Source organism: Podarcis tiliguerta, assembly GCF_965153285.1.
Source record: "Podarcis tiliguerta genome assembly, chromosome: 11".
NCBI classification, from domain to species: domain Eukaryota; kingdom Metazoa; phylum Chordata; class Lepidosauria; order Squamata; family Lacertidae; genus Podarcis; species Podarcis tiliguerta.
In genome coordinates this window covers 15681479-15707728 of record NC_139544.1, presented here as the reverse complement: position 1 = coordinate 15707728, position 26250 = coordinate 15681479, and the positions used below count along the sequence as shown (strand labels likewise).

Sequence of the window (26250 nt, the reverse complement as noted above, 5' to 3'; positions counted from 1 at the left end):
AATCTCCACCCTCACCTAAGAATCCTCCTTGCCCTTGGGCAGATGCCGCCATTCCTGTCTCATTTCGCTTGGCATCACCTGGGGCATATGTTGAGGATGAGCATGAATAATTCTGGATTGATTTAAAAAACCCACATTTTTGTGCTACAGATGGGTTAGTGCGTACACAGCCTTAGAGTCTGATCTGCTTGTGGTTTATTTAAAGTACAGTGGACGCTCAGGTTGCAAACATGATCCGTGCGGGAAGCACGTTCGCAACCTGAAGCACCGCATCTGCGCATGCGCGGGTTGTGATTCGGCACTTCTGTGCATGTGCAAAGCGTGATTTAGTGCTTCTGCGTGTGTGCAAGTGCCAAAACCTGGAAGTAACCCGTTCCAGTACTTCTGGGTTTGGTTCAGTGCGGAACCTGAAATTGCACAACCTGAAGCGTCTGTAACCCGAGGTATGACTGTATTGTATGGTGTATTCGCTGTACCTATGGACAGTCAGCGTTCTCAAGGTACTTATGGAAGTGAATTGTGTAAAGTTTGCAACGCAGTGTTGTTTGGGCCTTCTGCCAGTCTTGGGACTATCACAACTCATCCTGAAAGGAATGAGATATATACCAGTCTTCCTCCACCACTTAATGAATTTCCTTCTGTTACCCTGTACCCTCAAGTATAAAAAGGTAACCTGGCTGTTGCCGTGAAAGCTGTTAACCTTGAAAAGGGGAATTGAATTTGTCCAAACCACACTAGAAAAGCACGTTCAGCCATGTATTTCATTCTCTAGCAGTAACAATTTTAATTCTGCACACAGACAGCCAAGCCAAGCAGGTAATCAAAATAAATTAGAAAAACCCTGTCCTCTGATTCCTGGTAGATATCTTTGTTATGTTGCTTTCCCCCCTAAACTACAAGTCACAGACCCTACATATTAGTTAAGGGTGAACTCTTCCATACGGTCGCTCTTTCTCTTCCTTCCCCAACTTCCAGCTGCTCAAAGTACTCTCAGAATGCCGTTTGCAATCCCACCTTGGGAAAGAAAACCAATTCTATTAGAGTTGCGTAATAGCCAATCAAAACAGCGTGTTTGGCTCCCCTTTTCCCCTGCTAATCAATATATAGCATTTTTATCCTATGCCTTCTCATCAAAAGACTTGGATTTCTCTGAATGAAGGCATACATGTACACACAGAGAGAGATGCACACTAATTTGTTGATATTTGCTATAGCCCAACAATCCTGTTTCATTATAGCAAATGCCTGACCTGCTCTGGATCCTATAACCAGGGCTCTTTTTCTAGAAAAAGAAGTGTCGGAACTCACCATGAACACCTCCCTTGTTCTCTTGGAATGGCTCCTACATGAGAGGTGCCGGAATTGAGTTCCGGCAAGTTTTGGCTGAAAAAAAGCCCTCCTATAACAGATAGAGCAGGGGTTGGCAACCTCAGGCCACAAGCGGCCTATGGGGGTTGTTTAACCAGCCCATGGACCCCCTCTGCCCACTCAGGGACCCCCACCACCTGCTCAGTTGGCTCCCGTGCGCCATGCTAAACCGGCGTAGAGCAGAGCGGGGACCGCCTTCTGCGATGCTGGCTGGCTTCCCATTGGCTGCAGGAAGGTCCTGCAGCCAATAGGAAGCTGCGCACGCCTCCTCCGCACCGGAAGGAGCACCGGAAATAGCATTTGCGCATGCGTGCGTGCGCACTCTCCAGCCCATCACAGCGTCTGCAGGACCGTGAACCAGCCCAAGCCACAAAAACTTTGCCGACCCCTGGGATAGACAGATATAACTCTAGAAATCGTTTAACTGTTGTTGTTTAGTCGTTTAGTCATGTCCGACTCTTCGTGACCCCATGGACCAGAGCACGCCAGGCACTCCTGTCTTCCACTGTCTCCCGCAGTTTGGTCAAACTCATGCTGGTAGCTTCGAGAACACTGTCCAACCATCTCGTCCTCTGTCGTCCCCTTCTCCTTGTGCCCTCCATCTTTCCCAGCATCAGGGTCTTTTCCAGGGAGTCTTCTCTTCTCTTGAGGTGGCCAAAGTATTGGAGCCTCAGCTTCAGGATCTGTCCTTCCAGTTAGCACTCAGGGCTGATTTCCTTCAGAATGGATAGGTTTGATCTTCTTGCAGTCCATGGGACTCTCAAGAGTCTCCTCCAGCACCATAATTCAAAAACATCCATTCTTCGGCGATCAGCCTTCTTTATGGTCCAGCTCTCACTTCCACACATCACTACTGGGGAAACCATAGCTTTAACTATACGGACCTTTGTCGGCAAGTTGATGTCTCTGCTTTTTAAGATGCTGTCTAGATCGTTTAACTATACAGATAATATTTGAAACCTATCCACACGGTGCCACCAGACAGATACCCTTGAGAATCATCATGATTGTGACCTGAGAAAGATAGAAAGAAAAAGAGGCCATCAGGTTTGCCTCCTGGATTGTATTTTTACCTTCAGCATCTAGCAGAGTTTACGTTGCTGTTTTGGCCTTACCCAAAAGATGTTTCTAGCAAGGGCACTATCATTTATACAAGTGCACATCTTGACATGTCTCCACCATGATGAAGTATCTGCGACTCAGGGATGGAGACAGAATCAATCTAAAATGGCTGTGGTGTAGCAAGCAATATTTGTCTGGATCATGCCCAGCTGACCTGTGTCCCAAATAATGAGACTTACTGTGCGAAAATCGATTCTGCTGCACTCTGATCTCATTTCAAGGGGGCTAATCATGTTGGCTGGCGTTGCAGCAAACTGCCAACCATTATGATCTATTTGCTTCATATGTTTATTTATATACTGCTCAATACTGAAACAGCCTCTAAGCGGTTTACAAAAATAATGAATTATTTGTCTCTCTCTGTAAATACATATATATATTATACATGTGCATGCACACAAACATCAGTTAATGGGGGGGGGGGGAACGGACTGCAATACAAAACAATAAAATTCCTCAAAAAGCAAAGAACAAAACCCTGCAGCATATTTTGAAAACCTCTTAAGATTCTCCTGCTGGTAAAGGCATTCGAAATAGGGTCCTCATCGCTCTGTATCAAGTATGTTCTCCTACTTGGTTTTATTTGTTTTTTAACATAGGCAGATTCCTTTAAATAATAATAATAATAATGAACCTTCTAAAAATACTTTTGAAAAGATGGAAACATCCCCGTCCAGTTCGTAATCCTATTTTAAAGGTAAAGGTACCCCTGACCATTAGGTCCAGTCGCTGACGACTCTGCGGTTGCAGCGCTCATCTCACTTTACTGGCCGAGGGAGCAGGCGTACAGTTTCCGGGTCATGTGACCAGCATAACTAAGCCGCTTCTGACATGGAAGCAGCACATGGAAACACCATTTACCTTCCCGCCAGAGTGGTACCTATTTATCTACTTGAACTTTGACGTGCTTTCGAACTGCTAGGTTGGCAGGAGCAGGGACTGAACAATGGGAGATCACCCCGTTGTGGGGATTCGAACCGCCAGCCTTCTGATCGGCAAGTCCTAGGCTCTGTGGTTTAGACCACAGCGCCACCCGCATCCCTATCCTATTTTAGAATACTGCAAAGGATGATTTTTGTAGATTTATATGTGCTTTCTGAAAAGGTTGGTTTGTCTCTAGGGCAGGATAAGCTTTAGTTGCTGGAATTTATTCAGTGCATGGATTGGCTGCAGTAAGCAGGGCTTTGCAATGTGACCCCACGACCCCCTTGGGCATCCTTATAACATGTGGGGGGGCATTGAGTCTCAGACCTAGGTTCCAACCCCCATTCAGTGACGAAAATCACGAGGTGACCTTGGGCCAGACCTTCTCTCTCAGCCACTCCTATGTCACAGGAGTTATTGTGACCATAAAATGGGATGCTGTTGCCTTGAACTCCTTCGAGGAAAGGTGGGCTGTAAATGGAGTAAGTGAATGAATAACATGATCTGCCAATATATAGCATGTGATGCTGTTTCATAAATTCATCTTGCTACGTGTATGCCAATTACTCATGCTGCAGGAAACCAGAGCCAGTCATGGATTTTCTCAGGATCTTACAGTACAGAGAAAACAATGCCCATATCTATCTGTGGTATTAAGTGCATGAACAGGCACATCCTAAATGTTCGATGCATTCTGCTGAAACTACAGGTTTTTTTAGTTTTAGTTCAGGTGTGATGCCCTTTTCTCTTATTTTTATATTACCTGTGGGCAGTCACATCCATTCTTTGAAGTGTAGCTGATTAAGAGTTCGGTTTTCTCAGTTACTCAGAAGCACCGCTAAAAAAATAATATTATATCCTTCTTGCTATGCAAGTGGTTACTCCACACAACTGTATTCGCAAATCTTTGATCTTCTAAGTAATTTAATGAGAGGATTTCAGGCTGGCCAAAATCCATACCTTTGTCAGCTATGCGACAGGCAAATGATCCGAGGCAGTAATTAGATAAACAGCTGAAAACTGACAATCAGGGGCCAATGAGGGAAGAGAAAGGTATTCATTTCTCATATATATTTGATTAGTGCTGCTGAAGAGATATGAGTGGTGATGGTGAATAAGGTTAAGACTCCTCCAGCTCTCCTCCTGTAGTATTCTTGGTATTCAAATACCGCATATATCTAACTAATATCTCCTCAGTCATACGTATCAGTTCCTCTTCTCCAGAATCCATGAGTAATGCCTGCGCACTTTCTAAACCGAAATCCTAGATGCTGACATCTCAAGCCTTGCTCCTACTTCCAAAGGGAACATTCTTCTCCTTTTGGGCATGCCTTTAAGTAGCTTTTTTCCCCTTCAACCTGGTGCATTCATGATATTTTGGACTACAACTCCCATCAACCTCTGCTAGCATGGCCAATAGTTAGGGTGATGGTCATTGTAGTCCAACAACATCTGGAGGGCACCAGGTAGAGAAAGTCTGCTTGGAAGAATAGGGTGAGCATTCTTCTGCCTAGTTCCATTATCATTACCATGTGAGTATCCCACATAGTGGGTGGTGCTGTGGGTTAAACCACAGAGCCTAGGACTTGCTGATCAGAAGGTCGGTGGTTCGAATCCCCGCAACGGGGTGAGCTCCCATTGTTCGGTCCCAGCTCCTGCCAACCTAGCAGTTCGAAAGCACGTCAAAGTGCAAGTAGATAAATAGGTACCGCTCCGGCAGGAAGCTAAACGGCGTTTCCGTGCACTGCTCTGGTTCACCAGAAGCGGCTTAGTCATGCTGGCCACATGACCCGGAAGCTGTACGCCGGCTCCCTCGGCCAATAAAGTGAGATGAGCGCCGCAACCCCAGAGTCATTCACGACTGGACCTAATGGTCAGGGGTCCCTTTACCTTTACCTATCCCACATAAGGAAAGGAGACAGGAAAGGAGGGTAAGGGGAGTGCACAGATGACAGTATAAAGAACATAAATTGCAGGTAAGCAAACTGTCCTCCCCTCTGGGTGTTCATTTTTCTGGGCAGGCAAAACTGGGAGATCTGGAATGCCTAAGGAGCAGAGCAGTTTATGGATGACAGCCCTATCAAGAAGAGCATTTGTCTATGCGTTTGAGTCCAATGCACAGTGTTTCGCAGATTTAGATAGATTTGATCAAGCAGCCTTCCTCCAGAGCTCCATGACTAGGAATGTTCTGGAGAAGGTAAAGTAAATGTTTCATGGTTGTTAATGGAATGTCCTCCAACGAGGCAAGGAGAGGTTGTTCTGCCAACTCACAGCATGTGATAGTGGAAACAATCCAGTGGGAGGGAAGTCACTGTGGAGAAGTCATTCAGGAGAAGTGTGATGAACCTTTCATGGCTCACCATAACAAATCAATAGGGTTTTTCCCTGTCATTGGAACGGTTCCATCCTGTCATAAGGTCCGGAGCCTAGGGTCTGGAGAGCATGTTGATTATTAGAGCCAGGCAGGAGAACTGGAAGGAGAAGACTAAATGAAAAATAGAGATGATTTTAGGAACAGTGAACTAGATGTCAAAACGCTTTTCCCTGGTAGATGCAGCGCTATGGTGAGTAAGAGAGTCTGAAGCATAGGTCACATGACCTCCTGGTGAGTAAGAGAGTCTGAAGCATAGGTCACATGACCTCCTGGGAAAGGTGTTAGGTATGGGCAACACTAACTTGAAAGAAAGGAGACAAAGGTTGCAGGTAGACAGAGGTTCAAAGTGTTTCCATATCAGTTGGATAAGAACTAAGGACTAACTCTTAAGCAGACCTGAGCCTATTACAGGGGACCTCAGGTTGCCAGGGCCTTTAAAGAAGCATTTAACAAATGGGTGCACAAACACACTGTGTCTTTCCCAAGGAGGCCAGAATGCAAAACCCCCCAAAAAACCCAACACTACTAAAGAGGGCAGGAGAGAAGAATACAAAGACTTCCAGTGTGTACAATGTGAACATTCCCTCCAACATATCCAGGCCAAAAACTAGGACTCGCATCTTCTGGGTTGCACCTCTGCTCAAGTCATGTGATCCCCATGAGAGTATGGAGCCCCCCAAAATTTTTTTGGGGGGGAGGCGCAGTGCTGTCACACATGAGCCCAAAACCCCAAAATTGGATGGCCTGATTTAAGGGGTATCTGGCTCTTGAGGGGTATGATAGTCTAGGACAGAATTCTGTCAATGTGATGGGACCCGGCAAACAAATGAGAATGGGCTCCATCACAAAACATATGAAGGCTGTCCATCAGAAGATTCCACTAGGGCTAGATCAGGGGTGGGTAACCTCAGGCCTGGGGGCCAAATGCGATCTTCCACGCTTCTGTATCTGGCCCTCAGGAACCTCCAACGCCATACCTCTTCCCAAGTTACATCATCTCTACCCAGGCTATTCCCCTCACTGGCCCTGTTTCGTGCCCTCCTTTTGCCTGCTTGGAATGTGTCCTTGAGTTCTGATAATGGCTTTTGTTTGCCTGGATGAAGGATCTTGCTGTTCTAGCTTCTGGCTTAGCCCCTCCGTCCCTTCTTCCACCTCCTGGAAAAGCCCCCAAGAGCCGCGCGGAGCGTGTGTGTGGCTCTTGGGGGCTTTTCCCCAAGTCAATGACGGGCTGCCCTTCTCCGTCCTCGGGGAAATGCCTGCAAGCGCCGCACACACGCTCCACACAGCTCATGAAAGGGAGCGTTGAGCAGAGCCTGGGATGCATACAGGCTCTGCTCAGTGCTCCCTTTAAAGAATTTTTTTTCCTTGCATACCCCCTCTAAATACTAGGTGCATCTTATGGTCGGGTGCGTCTTATGGAGCGAAAAATACGGTGCGTAGAAGGTAGAAGAATTGCTAGGTGAAGGAGAACCGTGACTGGCATTGTCATATATGGGGTAAACATATGTGGAGAGGTCTTCTTATGGAACCAGTTGGCATCCCGCTAAACAGGTTGGCTATTATGGTTTGCTTCTTAAGTTTCTAGAAACAGTTTGTAATAAACTACTAACAACCGTGAAATGTTGAAGTCAGAATTTGTCACCAGCATCTGTGTTATATCTCCCTCGGGCTCCAGGAATATAAACAGAGCAGAAAGGTGATCTTCAGAATAGGAGACAAACCTAGTTCTGTGACCAAACATTGTGATGTCCTATTTGCGTGTATCTATTTGAAAACATGTGCACTTGAAGTTAGAAATGCATGGCAAAAAATTTCTTTAAGATCCATTTGAAAACCATGCCCGAGAACCAGTGTTCAGCCTGCCAGAGGTGGTGGTGGTGGCTCAGCTTGTGTTTCTGGAACAGTCTATACCCCATGCGGCACAGAAAATCGCTTTCGCAGCTGCAACTTTCAAAGGTTGTCTGTGTGATGCAGCACAGGAATCTGCTGTTCAATGAAAAAAGGACGGAGAATCTCACCAGATGTGTCCCGAGCCCTTGATGTGCCTAAAGCAGCTCTTTCGGATCCTGGCAAAGAAACAGGACCCCAATTAAACTGATCAAGACCTTTCAAGATGATGCCCGTTTTTGATCATTCATTGTGCAGCGGTTTTTCAAATGCAGCATGGGATAAACACCATTCCTGAAGGCAGCACTTTCAGTGCAGCAAAATCACATTTCTCCAGCACTGTATGCTGCAGTTTTGACTTCAGAAAGTTTGTTAGAATATATCCACAACAGGAGGAAGAAGAAATGCACTACAAAATTAGCTACAAATTTACAGAAATGATACCTGGCATTTTATAGTCCTTTAGCTTGCCTTAAATTATTCCTCATACTGTAGATGTCTACAGTGGAGCTAGTCTCTCCCTTGATGAACCATAACCTCTAGATTTCACCTTTTAAATACGATAGATTTCTAGCATTTGAAAAACCTGAGATGAGACAAAACATACTCATTTCTTCTTCTCATTATTTTTGAGAAATTAGCCTCACAAAATCTTAGAGACAAAGACTTAATTGTGCATCTTATAACTGCAGCACGTCTTGCTGTTGCTAGACACTGGAGGACATTAAACGTGAACCTATATGAAGTTTGGTATGCTTATGTCTGGGAATTACTGTCTTTTTCGCTCTATAAGACGCACCAGACCACAAGACGCACCTAGTTTTTGGAGGAGGAAAACAAGAAAAATATATATTCTGAATCTCAGAAGCCAGAACAACAAGAGGGATCGATGAGCAGCGAAAGCAGTGATCCCTCTTGCTGTTCGGGCTTCTGGGATAGCTGCGCAGCCTGCATTTGCTCCATAAGACGCACAAACATTTCCCCTTACTTTTTAGGAGGGAAAAGGTGAGTCTTATAGAGCAAAAAATATGGTAATTTTGATGGAAAAGTTAACAGAAAGGGTACGTGAAAGAAAACAACGTGAGAAACTACTTAACTTTTACTTAACGTGGTCCTCCTTTATTAGCTATGCATCAAAGACAGAACATGCATTTAAACAACCTAAGACACACGGGAGCATGTGGAATGATATTTTTTAAACCAGCAACTGTAGAAATAATTTTTTATTTGATTATATTACTAACATAATTACCTGGACGTAGTTGGAGCTGGTTTTTGGAGGGGGTTAGGGGGAAACTGTATTTGATTGCTTGTATTTGATTATGTGTTATTCTTATATTCAACTAATAAAATATTCAAAAAAGAAAAGAAAAAGAAATTAGCCTGCTCCCCCTTTTGTTTTCTTTTTAATCTCCCCCTCCCAAAAACATCCTTTCAGAAGCCCTTGTTATTCCTTAAGGCACAAACCATCTATCAAAGACTGACTTGATAATTCTGCCTTGTCTGATTTGAATATAAAATGCCAATTTATCCATGTACATAACACCCTATAAATATTGGCTTTCCGCTGTGTGGCCTCACCACCAGCTCCCTCCCTCCGGTATGCACAAAGCACTTAGGGAAGAAGCAGATTTGACGGCAGTCGCACAAAGATAAGATAGAGCGTGAGCCTCTGCTGCTTAACATTCTCCAAAGTGCTGTGCAAATGATAGAAATTCCTGTTGCTGACTCTCTGCGTATGTTGGAAGGCTTCGGGGAGAAGCAGGACTTTGTGCCAATCTAACATTCTCCAAAGTTCAGAGCAGATGGGTTAAGACCTCACGATCCAAAATTATGCAGGATTTCAGAACGGCTATGAAAAACGGGTCTCAGTACAAGTAAAAAAAATTAAAATGTAACAATGGTAGATTTGTTCAAACGGGTACTGCTCAGCCCTGTATGTAGAATTGCTATATTCTAATCTAAATCATGGCTACAATGTCATGCTAAGTGGGTGAGATGCAATTTTGTTAATCATCTAGATGGGCCGTTTAGGGTGTGGATTGCTCGACTGAATAGGGGCTTCCAATTGTGCTGCATTGGCTTTTCACAGAGATGTTTTCCCTGCATCCATAATACATAGGCTATTAAGACTACATAATAATACAGCTACTATTGAGCTGCATAGTTGCGTAACAAGATCTTGCCGCAGAATAAAAGCTCACAGTTTGAGAAGATTTTCCATCTGCATTGGCAACTGCTCAGTTTCCTATTTATCTTTTATAAGACTCTGCGGGTTTGAAACTTAAGGCCCCTTTAAAACATTAATTTTTTAATGGCCGTTGAATGGGGAGTAGTTCATTGACTTCACTCCTCAAAAATCTGGAACCCCGTGTAAGAATCCATCTTGTCCAAATTTGCACAGGTTCCAATCCATGGATTCTCCAAGTGGTGGCATTGCATATAAAGTTGCCAGGTTCAGCCTTTAAGATAGGGTTACCAGACGTCCCCGTTTCCCAGGGACAGTCCCCGGATTTACGAATAAGTCCCCAGACAAATTCCATCCCCGGAATGTCCCCGGATTTCATCTAATGTCCCCAGGGAACGCAGCCTATTGGAGCAGCCTCCCAACTTCTGGGAAGGGAGGCTTCACGCTGCCTATCAGAGCTTGCGTGCAAGCAGGAAGGGGCAGGGATCTCTCAGTTAGGCAACAGGAAGCCTCCCTTCCCAGCTGAGGGATCCCCGCCCCCTCCTGCTTGGACGCAAGTAGAAATGGGATTGGGGCTGCTCTGATGGGAAGGGAGGCATCACACTGCCCAAGCCTTGCTGCCCCCGCCGTTCTTGGCCCTTCTTCTCCACCTTCTATGTCTGACCTGGCTGAATTGTCTCTTCTGTACATCTCTTAAAGAATCACCATCAGGATCTGGGCCTGGCAGTTTCCACTTCAATTCTGCATGTCTTGTGCCCGTTTTGCAGTACCTGCAGAGGACCAGTGCAAATGGAAATGCTGTGCATCCATAACTCTGGATATGAAACTGAGAACAGGCTGTGGGATTGCACGCTTGCTTCCCACTCTCCTTCGAAGTCTTTTCAACTACTCAGTTAATTTAGAGACCTGATTAGCCCTAATCCGTTATTAACACCAACAGGGACATCAATGCCCTATCCAGCATTCATAGTGTTACTGGTCACCCCAATTGCTGCTGGGCAGTAGCAGGATTCCAGGGGTCTTGGCACATAACCAGGGTTTGCGTTTCTTGTGGAAAATGAGGCACAGTGGAGACTCATGTGTTTGTGAAATGTGGTTTATTTTACACTACAGTCATACCTTGGGTTGAATTAGCTTCAAGTTAAGTATTTTCGAACTGTGCTCCGCGGTGACCTGGAAGTAATGGAGCGTGTTACTTTTGTGTTTCGCAGCATGCGCAGACACTCAAAATGACATCATGTGCATGTGCAGAAGCGGTGAAACACGGCACGCGCAGACGCACAGTCACGTCTTACATTTACTTCAGGATGCGAACGGGGCTCCGGAACGGATCCTGTTCGTATCCAGAGGTACCACTGTATTTAGAACCTGAATCTTGACACAGAGAGAAAGAGTTCACAACATTTACATCTCCAGAGGGGCTTGTCCTTCCCAGCAGGGCAACATTGGATCAAGAGGCATCCTAAGCGCCATCGCTGTATCGTGCTGTAACAGCCTGCTCCAACCAGCCAGCATTTCTGCCGCCCTTCAGTCTCTGCATGGAGTTCTTCCTGCTCCTTCTTCCCAGAAAATCCCTGCTCCCCAAACCTCTGTTGTGAAAGGACACCCTCTTTTCCTGGGATGTCATCATGCCCCCTTGTGACCCTGACAACCTGTCCCTCTCAATTCTTCTGTTTCTGTCCACTTCTCAGCTGCGGGAAGAACGGCGCCTGCATGATCAATCGTTCTTAATGGCCCGGTACTTACGTTTTTCTTGTGCTTTTCATAAGGGCATCGCTATCAGCAATCTCCTGAACAGGAGAACTGGTTCAGCCTGTATTTTTCACAGGCCTGGCATCTTCCCTTCATATTCCAAAAAGCAGCTAAATTCTACCCTAGCTGGATTAGCTCAGTTGGTAGAGCATCAGACTCTTAAATCTCTGGGTTTTGACCCCCATGTTGGGCAAAATTTTCCTGCGGTCCCTTCCAACTTGACAGTTCTATGGTTCTATGACCCTTTATTAAAATTAAGTATATGGAGAGTCTGCCACCCCCCCAAAAATTCATAACAATGCAAATGTATGAGAACTCCAACCATAGAACGAGCACAGGGAAATAGCCAGGGGGGACAGGGAGGGGTAGCTGCCCTCCCTAAATCAATAAAAAATACATAGACTAACTGAGGCTCTGCCCCCCCCCCCCAACAAAAGGCCTGCCTTCCCCCCAAAAATCCTGGCTATGCCCATTCCCCTCCTGTCCAAAGAAGGGGGGGCATCAGGTTTATATTGGCAATGAGCAAGACACAAAGAGGAAGAGTCTCAATATGTCTGATGAATGGGCTTAGACTCTCCCTTTACACCTTTTGTCGTCTGTAGTGGAAGCACATACTTCATGCAGGAATAAGCACATGTCCTGGCGCCCTCCAGACATTGTGGGATACAAACCACATCAGCACCAGTGAGCCTGCCCATTCCATAGCCCATTCCTCAGCAACGGCCTCTGGTTAATGAATGAGAAGCAGTCCAAAATTGGGCCTGCAGTAATATCCAAATGAGCCAAGAATCTTCCATGCTACCCAGAGTATGGATACCCGAAGAGCAATTGAGAAGGAGCTCTCTAAGGACCGATAGCCGCTTTTGCAATCTGCATGATCTTTCTGCTTTTGTCGTTCATAGGGATTTAGTCTTTGCATATTCCCAACAAGCAAAGACCAAATTAATTATTTTCACAGACTGTGTATTTTCACCAGCTTTCAGTTATTTGTATAGCAGGGGTAGCAAACATAGTGTACTCCAGATGCAGCCATCGTTCCAGACCTTTGGCCAGACTGACTGAGCCTAATGGGACTTGGAATCCAACAACATTTGCATAGCACCATGCCAGACCCTCTAAGTATCCCTGTTTTCCAAGGAAAGTCCCAGATTTACAGAAGCCATCCCAGTTTCTGATTTGATTCTGGAATGTCCTGCTTTTCCTCATGACGTTCCTATTTTCATCAGAGAAATGTTGGAGAGTATGGTAGGGTGTCCCTGTTTTCATTGGAGCAATGTTGGAGGGTATGGAATTATGCAACCCCTGATCTGAGGAGATAAGTAACTACACAACCTTTAGAGGACATCTGAAAGCAGCCCTAGTATACAGAATTTTTTTAATGTTTTTATATAAGTTGGAAGCCACCCAGAGTGACTGGGGCAACCCAGTCAGATGGGTGGGGTAGAAATAATAAAATGATTGTCATTATTATTCTGGGATAGGATGTCCCTGTTTTCATCAGAGAAATGTTGGGGTATGTCACGCCGACTACCCCTGCTGTATAATACACTACACAATAGCTGCCTGCAGCCTCTGTTTGTCGGAGAGCACTGCAATGACTGTTAATTTATTACTTGCAATGCTTAGCTTCCTAAGGGAAGAGAGGTATTTGGATGGACTTCGTATGAGTTCAATGAATCTATATACAAACACAATGGAGATAAAGCAGGGTTAGCTAATCTGTTTTATTGGACCAATAGTACAATTGTGCAGACTATTAAGTTTCAAAGTTCTTTGCAGGACCATAGTGGACAAAGCAAATATACTAAGAATTAAACTATTCTGATAGGCCCAGGGCAAATACTCTTTTATGCATCTGTGCTGGGGGTAGGGGCATCTTGACCGGGGCTCCTAGCAGTCAGACACCAAACGTTGTCTTCTGTGTCACCAGCACTGTCTTCTGACTGCAAGCCTTGCAGGCTGAATGTTGGCTTCAAGAGGCCATCTAGGTTTCAGTAGCTGCCTTCCTGAATGTCCAGTCAGTTGACGCCATGGGATAGGAAGAGCTCAGTTGGGTTTGTTTCGTAGATATGGAATGGCCCGGCTTCTCAGCTCTCCTATGAAGCTCAGAGGGGTTTCCAAGCGAAACTCTCTATAGGCACTCAGTCTGAATGTGTGAAGGGGAAAGGCACAGGGTTAGCTCTCCCCCTCAGTGATGCTATGCACCAGGTACACCCCTGACCATAATCAACTTTAGAATGAAGGGAGCTGCTTCACCTGCCCATTAGGGCTGGGCAATATATTGATATATCATCCCGAACAGGTTCAAAGTCCATATCATGATATCGTTTTCATAATTTCTGACCTGGCAATATATTGTGAATCATGATGTGCGTTAGAGCTGGGAGATATATCGCCCCCAACTGGTTCAAAGTCCATATTTCATGCTTTTTTACCTGGCCTATTTTGCAAATTAGGATGGGTGGGTGCTATGCCACAATGTTAAAAACCAGCACTACTGCACACAGGGTTTCCTCATTGTTGAAGGTTCCCATTCCCATGTTGGAAATTCTATGCGCCAATTAGCATCAGCGGGGAAGGGCATTCAAGAGCATCACTGAGGGTGAAGGGCTGATGGTTCCCACTTGCCGTTTCACACATTCAGCTGAATCCACGAGGAGTGCTTAAGAGCTAAGTGTATTATATTATTAGTATTATTATTATTATTATTATTAGAATTAGAATTTGTAAACCGCCCTATACCCAGAGGTCTCAGGACGGTTCACAGAACGAAATCAAAATATAAAACCACAAAATACATAATCAAAATGAAAACAATAACACCCCCAAGTGTATAGAATTGCAACTATACAGCAAAGCAGAACAAAGCAAAGCAGAATGAAGCGAAGTTGTTTTAAGTCCTTCAACGTAAACTCAGCTGAGAGCAGCAGGACTTGAGGAATATATCATCACAGAACAAGGAGACCCTGTCCCCTCCAGAGATGCCTCTCATTTTACTGTCATCAAAAAACAATTTGTGAAGGAGGAGGGGGAGAATAACAATGTGACCTCACAATCCAAAAGGCCGGATGGTGGAGAAGAATGAACTTTCCCCCTGTCCATTGCAACCATAGCACAAAAAAAGTATTTTAGAGACTTATGCATGCTAAGTGAAATACCGTTATTATACTGTAGTTGCTCAATGTATGTAGGGGAAATAAATTTTATTGCAAGACAGGGACAAACAATAAATAAATAAATGTAACAGGAATATGTAAGAGTATGTTCTGACACATTATAAGCCACATACAAGGAGAACAAGAAAAACGAGCCACAGGAAATTGCACATTAGGATATGCGTGACTCTGCAATGGATTCAATGAAGTTACATAAGTGTTTTAAGGAACTTCAAGTGTTTAATGAGTCATTCACAAGCAACAGTATATTCAACAGCCAGCTGGATTTGGGTGCTGGTTCCTTTAAATGACTGGATTATATTTATCTTTTTACATTAATTCAATACCATTTTAATACTGTATGTTGATACACCATGGGAACCTCCTGAGTTTGTCAGTAAGATGCCAGTTTTAGAAATAAATAAATGAAATATTGTTGAAAAGTTGGCGATCCTCTTAACCCTTATTTTTGGATGTGAGAGCATTCCCAAATTCTTTCATCTGGAATAAAACAGACATGGGGCTCAGCTACATTAGTAGATATATATATATATATATATATATATATATATATATATATATATATATCAAAAAAATCCAGCCCTTTGAATGTGCTATAAACATACAAAACCAGATGGCATCGGAGAGCAAAGAATGTTTCTTTGCAATTTTACATAGCATTTTTTTTTCTTTTGTCTTCTTATAAATTCTGATTTATTTATAGTGCTTTTCCCCCTGTATGGGATGAGGAGAAATTGCTGAAAAATTCTTTTCAGCATATGTCAGTGCTTCATTAATTCAGTGAACAAAGTCAGTTAACTTGATGATACAACACAGTTGTACCTCGGGTTAAGAACTTAATTCGTTCTGGAGGTCCGTTCTTAACCTGAAACTGTTCTTTACCTGAGGTACCACTTTAACTAATGGGGCTTCCCGCTGGAACCGCGCTGCCGCCCCGCAATTTCTGTTCTCATCCTGAAGCAAAGTTCTTAACCCGAGGTACTATTTCTGGGTTAGCGGAATCTGTAACCTGAAGCGTCTGTAACCTGAAGCATCTGTAACCCGAGGTACCACTGTAATGCAAATAGAGTACTGGGGATTCTGCTTCCTGTTTGTCGCTGCTGGCACAATCTCAAGATTAAAATGATTTGCCAGGTTTTACCCAAGATTGATACAAGCACAGTGTCTAAGGCTGCAGTCCTATAGTCACCTTCCTGGGAGCACATCTCATTCAATGGACATGTTGCGGAGCATAATTTTGTCATCGTTATTCACACTTTCACATGTGTACAGCCATAAGTCCATTCCATTCTATGCCCACATTCATCTGCAGATTTTTAAATTGCTTTAGCTTTTAAACACCTGCTGAAAACTTTTCTATTCCGTCAAGCTTATCCAGGCAATAAAGAATAAATCTCTCCACAATGGTTAATCAATGTCTGTTTTTAACTTTTTAATATGGTTTTACAATATATTTAAGTATTCTTGACGTAAGGCACTTTTTATGAAATAGTGGTCTATAAATATTTTAATAAGTAAAATATTAACAATAATTTGTATTTACATATGTATCAAATATGACTTTCCAAACAGGTTTTTTTATATATATTTTATCCCAAAATAAACATTTTAAAAGTTGTTTTCATAATGTTTTGGGCGAAGAACTATTTCAGTAGAAGTAACCCGCAACTTAAGCGCATTTAACTTGTGCACATTCAGCTTTACAGGCTTGGCAAAAAAGGGGAAGAAAATCAAAATGGAAAAAAGACTTTAGCAATCCCACTCACCATTGAACCCAATGTATTATGACAATACCTGGTTTTGGCTTTAGGCACTATGCCCAGAACATAACCCCAGCATAAGTCGAGAGTCACCTGTATTCAGGAAAAGTCTTATGGAGAACTATTTTTCAGTTCATACATTAGCTGAGGAGGTTGGGGGCTGGGTCAGTTCAATTTGCAATATATGAATTCCTCAAGCATCCTCAAACTGGTGTTGTGGAAGCTATGCAACCTGGTGTTATTGAAGCAACTGAAGGTAATGTAATCCAGGAAACAGTAGCATGATCAGATATGACATTCATCAAGGAGTGGAGTGGGGTTGGGGATCAGAAAATGCAACCTTGTGGATTCCTTAAGAAAAGACACAAGGGCCCCTATTTTGATTTCTGATAGGGCTCTTAACAGCCCCCTGGTGCACAAGCAATTAGTGTCAAGCTTTTTCTGGCATAGAGATATTTTAAAAAGGAGAAATTCACCTGTTTAAAAAGCGTTTGGTTCTCTAGCAGCTGTTAGGCAAAATGCATGGGCAGGGGAGAAATGGACTTATAATGAAACCAGGCTAATGACACTTAGCCTGAGAGCAACATCAATACACATGCGTCTGTTGACATTGTGTCATTCAAGCCAAGTTGGATGTGAGCACTGTCTACCAGTTTAGCTAAGTTCAAGGTGCTGGTGGTATACAAAGCCCTATACAGCTTTGGACAAGGTTATCTAAAAGATCATCTTACGCCTTATATATCCAAGGGGTTACTCTACTCCGCAGGAGACGGTCTCCTGAAGATAGCATCTTATCAAAAGGTCTACTCTGTAGAATGGAGAAACTGAGCTTACATTTTGGAACATCTTCCCATGACATACCATGTTTTTAAATGCCTGTTTGTGGGTTTCGGTAAAGGGTTTTTGTTTTGTTTTTTGATAAAGGTTTTTTAAATCAACAGTTAACAACAAATGAATATCCAAAGATGAAAAACTGTAAAATAGGCATGAGTTGCATGTGAGTTAAAATAACAAACTCCAAGTGAAGACCATTGGTGTTATCAGATCATCAAGCATAGCTTCAGATTTGCCATTAGGGTTGGGTTGAAAATGGCGGCTCCTCTTTATATGTCACAAAAGAATGCCCAATCGTATAAAAAGTGTCTTATTGAAATCTCAAATAACGTGTGATTTTCTCTGCTATGGCTATATCCCAGAGTGAGTGCTATCAAGCATCCAGCGCAAGATTTTGGGCTGTTTTCCACTGAGTCGCAATTGCTCTTTGTGCTGCCAATATCGTATATATTCTTTTGACAATGTATCTGCATTGGCATCATCCGAAATATTCAGTAACATTAATTTTGGACAACAAGCAAGTTTCTTTAGTAATACTTCCCAACTTTGTCCAAATTAAAATTCCCCAAATCCCTATTTTCTTCTGAGAAATGTTGGAGGGTTTGGAGTTATCCCACCTCCATGCCATCTGAAGGCAGCCCTGTATGGGGAAGTTGCTTTAAATGTTTTATTGTATTATTAATTATGTTGGGAGCTGCCCAGAGTGGCTGGAGCAACTGGAGGGTATGTCCCCATGCTTGTATTGTGGAAGCGCTTTGAGGTGTTTCACCGGAAGCAATCCAGAAATGGAACTAGGCTTCCCACATGCCAGGCAATTCCTGGTTTTCACGTGTAAACACGGTGTCAGGGGGGGAAACCTGGAAGTTGAAAATCACAATTTTGGCGGGAGGTTTGGGTTTGTACCCAATTTTGGTGGTGCTTTCCTTAAATAATAATAATAAAAAGCAGCTCATCAACTTGTTGGAACCCCTAAAAAAAGGAAACTTTGCAGGTGCCTGGAACTTTATTTTTTGAAATACGGCAACCCTAAACCGAACGAAATAAGCAGCTAGGGTTGCATATTTCAAAAAGTAAAAACCAGGATACCCCCAAAAGCTGTTGAGCTTTTTTCTTTCTTTTGGGGAAGACCCCCCAACATGGTTGAGTTGTGGGGGTTTTTCTGGAAACCCCCAAAATGGTTGTGCTTTAGTATCTTTCTAGGAAACCCTGAAAGCTTTTGAGGTTTATTTATTTATTTTTAAACCCACCCCCAAGAAGTTGCTGAGCATTTTTCTTTTCCCCTCAAAAGCGCCATCCCCCTCCTCAAAAAAAAAAAGGCGGGAAAATCCGAACGAAGGCCCTTCCCCTCACGAGGCCTTGCCGCAGCCAAAGGGGACAGCTCGTCCCCCCCCCCCCCCAAAAAAACCGCCGCCTTCTGGAATGTTCTCGCGCGGTGAATACCCGACATGCCCCGCGCTGCCGCGCTCTTCCCGGGCACGTTTTGGGCCACCGGCTCCCTCTCAGAGGAGCTCGTCGGGCCGGTTTCCTTTCTTCTTCCTCCTCCTCCTCCTCTTTCCCTCCAGCCTCGCCGGGACTCGCTCTGCGGGTTGAGAATGGGACGGGCCTTCGGCGGGGCTTTCCCTCCCTTTTTCCTCCTCGGTGGCGAACGGAGACCGGTCGAAACTCGCTCAGGTTAGCGAGGCTGAGGCGCGCGCGGGGCGGTGGGGGGGGCGGGGCTGCGAAACTTCTCCTCCTCCTCCTCTCTCTTTCTCTCCTTCTTTCTTTTCTTCCTCGGAGGATGCGGAGCGTCGTGAGGTGACAGGAAGCAGGGAGGAGGGGAAGGGGGCGAAAGTTTCTAGCCCCCGCCAGAAGTGGGTTGGCCGTGAGGGGACAAGGGGGAAACAGGGAGTTCGGCTTCCCCTTTCCGAATGGTGCTCCTCCTCATGACTGACCTCCAGCACGACGGGGCGGCCGCCGCTAAAAAGGAAAAAGCTGCCTTGACCCAGTAAGTAGCCTTTCCTCACCACGTAGCTGCAGCCACCTGTTCCCCTCGCCAGGCTGGCCATCTTTTCCCAGAGGACGCTTCGGACGGCCGCTCAAAATAAGTCTCTCAAAGTTGGACCCCTGGGGGGAAAAGGGGGGACATGTGGGGGACGGGGGGGGGAGGACACATGGCCACCCTGTCACAAGGGGATGTGCGCTTTCTTTTTGGGAGGGTGGGGGAGAGAGGAACCTTTTTGAGGGGGGGGACTTTGTGGAAAAGTTATTTTTAAAATAAAAAAAACCATATGCAAATACTTTGCCATTAGCAATAGCTTTGATGAATCATGGTTGACCATTAAACACACACCCACACCCCTGCATGGTGGTGTATGTTAGGTAGCTCTCTTTTTTTGCGATTTTGCAACAACTGCGCAAAACATAACTAAAAAGAGCTCAACAACTGTGCCCCCCACCCCCCAAAAAGGAAAAAGTTCAATGACTGAGCAAAACTACGAAAGCCCCACCCCCCAAAACAAGAGAAAGCTCAACAATTTGCCAACTTTTCTGTACGGATTTTCCCTGTTTGAAATATGGCAACCCTGTCTATGATTATCCTTTAATGCTGTGTATTTTAACACTCCTTCTATGTGTGTATGTACACACAAACACACATACATCCTGAGTTATTAGCCTTAATGCCTCTCTACTGTTGCTGATATTTCAAATGCTGCTCACATTTTTGTGCAATTCTAATGGCTCTTCAGATGTTCTGCAAAAGCATTCCAATCCTCAGACAAGTTTTCTGCGGACTACTCTGCCACTTGTCTGACTTGACGTTTGTGTTCTTTGTACAGAAGTAACTTCTCAGAACTAAGCCACAGCGCTCTCATGCTGGTTTTGCCAGTGTTTGTGGGAATTGGTTGTTGTGGCAATTTTTGTTCATGTTTATATTTAACTCGTTTGGGGGCCACAGCCCTGTCTGGCTATTTGTGTAGTTCAAAAGGTTGCCCAAATTGGTTAGTACAGAGTGGTTTTGATTTGTCACAGCAATGAAATGGGATGTGGTGCTCTCCCCCAAAGAGGCTGCAACAAGATGGTTTAGGTGGTTTGATGACTGTAACAGTGGTGCTCCAAGCTTGTAGTGGGATGGCATGTAAAAGTCCATTATGCTAAGTTTGGTTCAGTCTGATGCCACATGTTATGTACATAAATCAGTAACTTTTCACTGGATAGTTCTTCATTGCAAATTGGCTCCATCATAAGCACTGTACATATTTACCAGGTGATAAGCATTCAGACTGTGGCTTGATTTATGATCCATCTCACACGTTTGCCAGTCGCCACTTAACACTTAGTAATAAATAGACACAAACGTGCTGTTCCTTGGTCTGTTTCTTACATAGAGAACTGAGGCTTGGATTGGGTTGGGTGGCATCGTAGGGATTTGTTTTATATTCGGACATATACGTGAGCACAGCGTAAGAAAGCTAAACTATACAAAGCTCTGGGTAGGTAGGTAGTATGGCAGCTTGAATTGATGCAACAGGATGCCTCGTTTATTTGGACACTGATTTAAAACTGTGACAGCAAAGGAAATACGTGTGTAGACATGTCCTAGATAGTTGACGTTCATGTCAATGGCTAATTCAGCTATAATTAAGTTATGAATTAAATCTTGCATTCTCTGTAGGATTTCTACCCAGTTGTAAGATGTAAATCATCTGAATCATCGACAGAGCTTAATTTGAGATATGGCACTGGCTGGGATTCAGGATTGTCTGGAATCTGCCTTCTGCCTTTGTTGCTACTCCTCTACTTGGCATGTTCAGTAGAGGCATTTGATAAATTCGCCGTTTCCTGGCTAAGTTCTGCCATTAAAAACAGCTTAACAGTTTCTACATTTAATTTTGTTTAAAAAGAGACACACAGTTTCTATACTGTATGTGTGCTCTTGTTTTAGATAGCCCCAAACACATTGTCTGGCAGCAGAGGCTTGTATCTAGAAGAGGCAAATAAAATAGACTTGCACACTTCCATTCCATTTGCCAGGCAACCCAAGGAAAAGTCTCTTTGGTACAACTTATGGTTGACACCTTAAGTCTGCAAGGCTTAGGTCAAATGCTTGTCTGGCAACCTTCAGGATAGGATTTAAGGGACTGGTAGAAACCTGCCTTGAGAGAGCCTTTGAGTATTGCTTGTAATGTTGTGGTGGGCATCCTGCAAGAGTGCTGAAGAGTAATTCAGGGGGAGAGACTAACTACTGATGTAGGGACAATGGGGCAAAATACCCCCACTGCATCCAGTGCTGTTTGCAGCAGGATCTTGGATTGTGTTTTCCAAAGAACTACCATGTGTTATTTCTTTTAATGGAGGTAGTTCAAATTAATAGGTCAGTTTTTGTATCCTGTACGCACACACACACACAAATTGAAATGGTGAAATAATCAATATAATTGATTATTTGGGGGGGGAGTCCCCACCCCCATCATTCAGCCCGAACACTGAGGTCCACCTCCAAAGGTCTTCTGGCAGTTCCTTCACCGCAAGAAGTGAAGTTATAGGGAACCAAGCAGAGGGCCTTCTCGGCAGTGGCACCCACCTTGTGTAATGCCCTCCCATCAGATGTCAAAGAGATAAAGAACTACACAACTTTTAGAAGACATCTGAAGGCAGACCTGTAATGTTTAATGTTTTATTATGTTGTTATAGGTTGCTAGAAGCTGCCCAGAGTGGCCGGGTGGGGTATTCCATTATTATTATTATTATTATTATTATTATTATTATTATTATTTGCACTGGGGTCAGTTGATGGGCTTAGTAGTGCCAGTGTATTAAGATTCTAATACTCACAGCACAAATATATCTCATCAAGCACTAGATGGGAGCCACTGAGATAGATTTCGGAGACACAAAATTTAAATAGCTTGTGTGTAGAAGAAGGTGCACAAATGCATGCACAGATGGAAACAGTAGCTTGCATATGCATGAATGCCTTATGCGAACACAGGCTATAAGCAGCCTATAAAGGAGCAGCCACAAAATATAAGAGGGCCCATCCATCTCTAGCTCCCCTGTAATCCAAGCCCTGAACATTAGTGGATCTTGATAGGCAGCCAGAATAAGTGAGGCAGTGTAGATCTGGAGACCAGATTGCCCTTCTTACAAAGGGAGACGTGGTAGAAAGATCCTTGCAGGGCGGGGAGATATAGGGTCCTTGGATGTAGATGGGGCCAAATGGTGCATCCCTATACCTTTCTAGACATCAGGTGGGGCATCAGCACTTCCAGGTTTTCTAAGAAGATAACTTCAAAATGGAGTTTGGTAGAGGATCACATCTGTCAATTTCTGTCCCCTGTTTACTCTGTTATTCAAGCATGCACTAGATTAGTGGTGATGGTGAAAGAGCCAGAAGGTTCATAGCTTACTGCTCTGCCTTTTATCTTCTTTTATCTAGCTCTTGTCATTTCCTCCTCTATCCGGATAAAACCTGTCATGTAGAAGACTTCCACTTGTCTGAAAAAAGCTCTTAAAGAGTATGAATGCCTAACATATTTGTCTCAGGAAACTTTACCGTGTAAAAAAACCTGTCACTTGAAGGTCAGTTTCTCTCTGCGAATGTGAAGAATTTCAAAGCTTCTTGTAAATTTAGTGGCTTGCCCTGCTGCTGCTGCTGCTGCTGCTGCTGCTGCTGCTGTTGTTGTAACGTATGGTCAATCATGTTAGGCTTCCACCTCTGTGTCCAGTCCAGATGAGGTTACAGCCTCAGGTGGAGAGAGGTAGGCGTTTAAACTCTAAATACAGCAAATCATGCCTCACACTAGAGATCACCAGTTTAATTCCAGGTGTCATCTAAAGTGGCAGGTGTTTACTTGCAGGCTGTGTTCCTCCTATATTTTTCCTGGCAGGTTGTGCAGAGAACTACATACACAACTAAGCTTTTATGTCGTCTTGGAGCAAATAATAATAATAATAATATTAAACATGCTGCTGTCAATTTGTAGTTTGATCAGCGCTTGGCACATTCTGTAGTGATGGCCTACTTAGGCTGCAATCCTAGGCACAGTTAGCTGAGAGTAGCAATGGAAGGATCTGTCAATTTCAGTTTATCGTTTTTCGAACCTTAAATTCAGTTCTGTACATTTCTGCAGCAATTTGCGAACTTTCTTTTTTAAACTCCTCATGCAAATTCTTCAGATTTTTAGTATGAATTTATCCTAAATAAACACATTTATTGTATGCAGTTTTGACTAATGTACACATTTTTGCCACCAATTTCTCCAAATATATGTTATTTTAACTAATATATTCATTTCTGTGCACAATTTCTGCTAATATTGAATGGGGGGGGGAATGGAAAACTGGATTGCAAAATTTAGATAAGTGCAAATTTTGAAAGATGGCTATGTTTTAGTTCTTGTATTGCTTTGGAAAGTGGGAATTTGATAAATTCAGCTTTAAACGTAAACTGATTTGAATTTCTCCCTGATCCCTAACTTTGAGGAAATCCTACTGAATTCAGTGAGACTTACCATCTAAGTAGGTGTACACAGGATTGCACTGTTAGACAACATGTACATGAGTAGCCAACTTGATGCCACCCACGTGCTATTGGACTCCAGCTCTCATCAGCTCCAGAAAACATGGTGAATGATCAGGGGTGGCAATCCAGCAGCAAATGGAGGGAATCCAGCAGCAAATGGAGCTGAAAATGAATGAACTACAGCTAAAATGTTATGTTCATTTTTCACATGGTCTGGTCCTTCCCCTGCCCACCTCCCTAATATTCTTAAGAGGGTCTCTTCTCCGGTCTTTGGAAAGTAGCTGGAGGTGGGGAAGCAGAAAAGGGACCTCTTTTCCTTCCACTCTGCAGTTTTAATCTGAAATCTTAGGTGCAGTACTTCGCCCAAAGCTCAAAAACTGCTTGCACTAGTGAAATTCCCTGTTGCAAAATGCGCCTAGAACAATAGGAGTTTTGAATATTGAACTAAATTTAGGGGCACCACTTACAGGGCACATGAAAAGGCCACAGACAGTCCTTTGCTGAATATTTGTCACTATAGAAGACGCTCTTACTGAAATAAGTTAATAATATATTTGGTATTTGAGCTAGTCCTCTTTCCAATATAGAAACTAAACCACTACCACCCAAAAAGACCAGGACAGAAACATCACAATTAATTTGGCATATAAATCAAACAAAACTCCCCATGTTATTATGTATCAGGTGCTATTAATATACATGGAAATTTAACAAGTAACATACGAAGTCACTGGGTCAAGGACTTTAAAAGTTGATAGTGAAAAAGACAGAAGTTGGGGAAGGGAAACAACAACAGGGAGAGGAAGACATGAGAGTAGCTAGGATACATATTTACATCTCAAATATTTCCACAAACCTAGTAGCATGTAGATTGGTTTATGCACAAATGATCTTAAGAGTGCTTGCCTCCCTCTGCCCTGTGTGTCCAGCAACATTTGAAGCAGGAAAATTCTGCTGTTTATGCAGTCTGCTACCCTACTAACAGTGTTTTGAATCAGGCTCTGTTCTTGTCATATGAGCAAAAGTAAACAACTGTGAAGAAACAACCCCACCACAGATACACACAGAAATTCCATTTATAAAGTCAAACAACAGCAAGTGGAAACTCAGCTCATGGGGTTCCACACATAAGGGTCCTTGTTAGAATTTCTTTAAACCATTCACTCTAATTCTGTTAAATCACTTGACTGCACTTCTATATCAATGTTTACTGTAAATATTCCATAATATTCTATATTCTATCCATCTATAGTGATACGTTGACTATATTAAATAATTGCTATGTTAAAAATAATCAGGTCATATGAGCATTGTATTTTATTTGGAGCTCCAACATCTGCCTGCATGATTGGATCTGATGCCTGTGCTCATTTTGGTCTGCCATTCTTGCTAGAACAGTCAGCAGGTATGGGGAACCTGGGGTCTTCCCAGTGGTTCTGGACTCCGACTTCCATCAGCCCTAGTCAGCATGGACAATGACAAGGAATTGTGAGAACATCTGGAGGGCCACAAATTACACATCCCTGGAGTAGGACACCTTAGCATTCAGGTCACAGGAGCTGGTGTGAGAGCACTGCGGTGAATATCAGAGCTTTATTCTGCTGCATTTCCTGCAGATCATGGGAACACATTAGTCAGCTGAGCAGATGGGATTCCATTGACCCATTACTCACAGGCATACTTCTCAGCTTTTGCTAATTATATGTTAAGATGCTCACTTCATTGTTTCGAGACAGAAAAGTTGTTTTAGTGTCTGTCTGGTGTGGTTTTACACAGAAACCAGTACAGTGGTACCTCAGTTTACAAACTTAATCCATTCCGGAAGTCCGTTCTTAAACTGAAACTGTTCTTAAACCGAGGCGCGCTTTCCCTAAAGAGGCCTCCCGCCACTGGTGCCCTTCTACTGTTCGGATTCCGTTCTTAGACCGAGGTAAGGTTCGCAAACCAGGACACTACTTCCAGTTTTGCGGAGTTCATAAACCAAATCATTCGTAAACAGGACTGTTCTTAAACCAAGGTGCCACTGTATCTTGTTTGTTGCAGTTATACCCCACATTTTTCTCCAAGGAGGTCAAGGTGGCATACAGAGTTCACCCCTCCTTATTTAATTCCCACAGCAACCCTGTGAGGTAGTGACTAGCCAAAGGTCACCCAAGTGAGCCTCACATCCAAGTGAGGATTTGAACCCTGATCTCCAAGGTCCTAGACAGACTCTATAACTGCTATGCCACACTGGCTCTGACATTTTTTGGTGAGTCTCTGGTTTCAAAAATTTTGTTGAGGTGTTGTTTTTGTTTGTATTTGCATATATCACTCAAGCAGATTGCCTACTGCCTTGATCCATTCAGTCTGGAGAATCCCAA

The 26250-nt window shown here is 43.6% G+C and overlaps 1 protein-coding gene across 3 annotated transcripts in view; it reads left to right on the top strand.

The window, feature by feature from the left end:
• The window catches only part of GRAMD2B (GRAM domain containing 2B), a 51958-nt gene that overhangs the window by 3389 nt on the left and 22319 nt on the right, over positions 1–26250 (top strand). The window contains exon 1 of one of the 3 annotated variants that reach the window (XM_083404539.1): positions 19094–19369. The exons of the other annotated variants lie outside the window; for them this stretch is intronic. Within the exon in view, the coding sequence (XP_083260665.1) occupies positions 19293–19369 (77 nt within the window). The 5' untranslated portion in view covers positions 19094–19292. Of the gene's footprint in view, positions 1–19093; positions 19370–26250 lie in introns of those variants that run through there. 3 annotated transcript variants of the gene reach the window in all.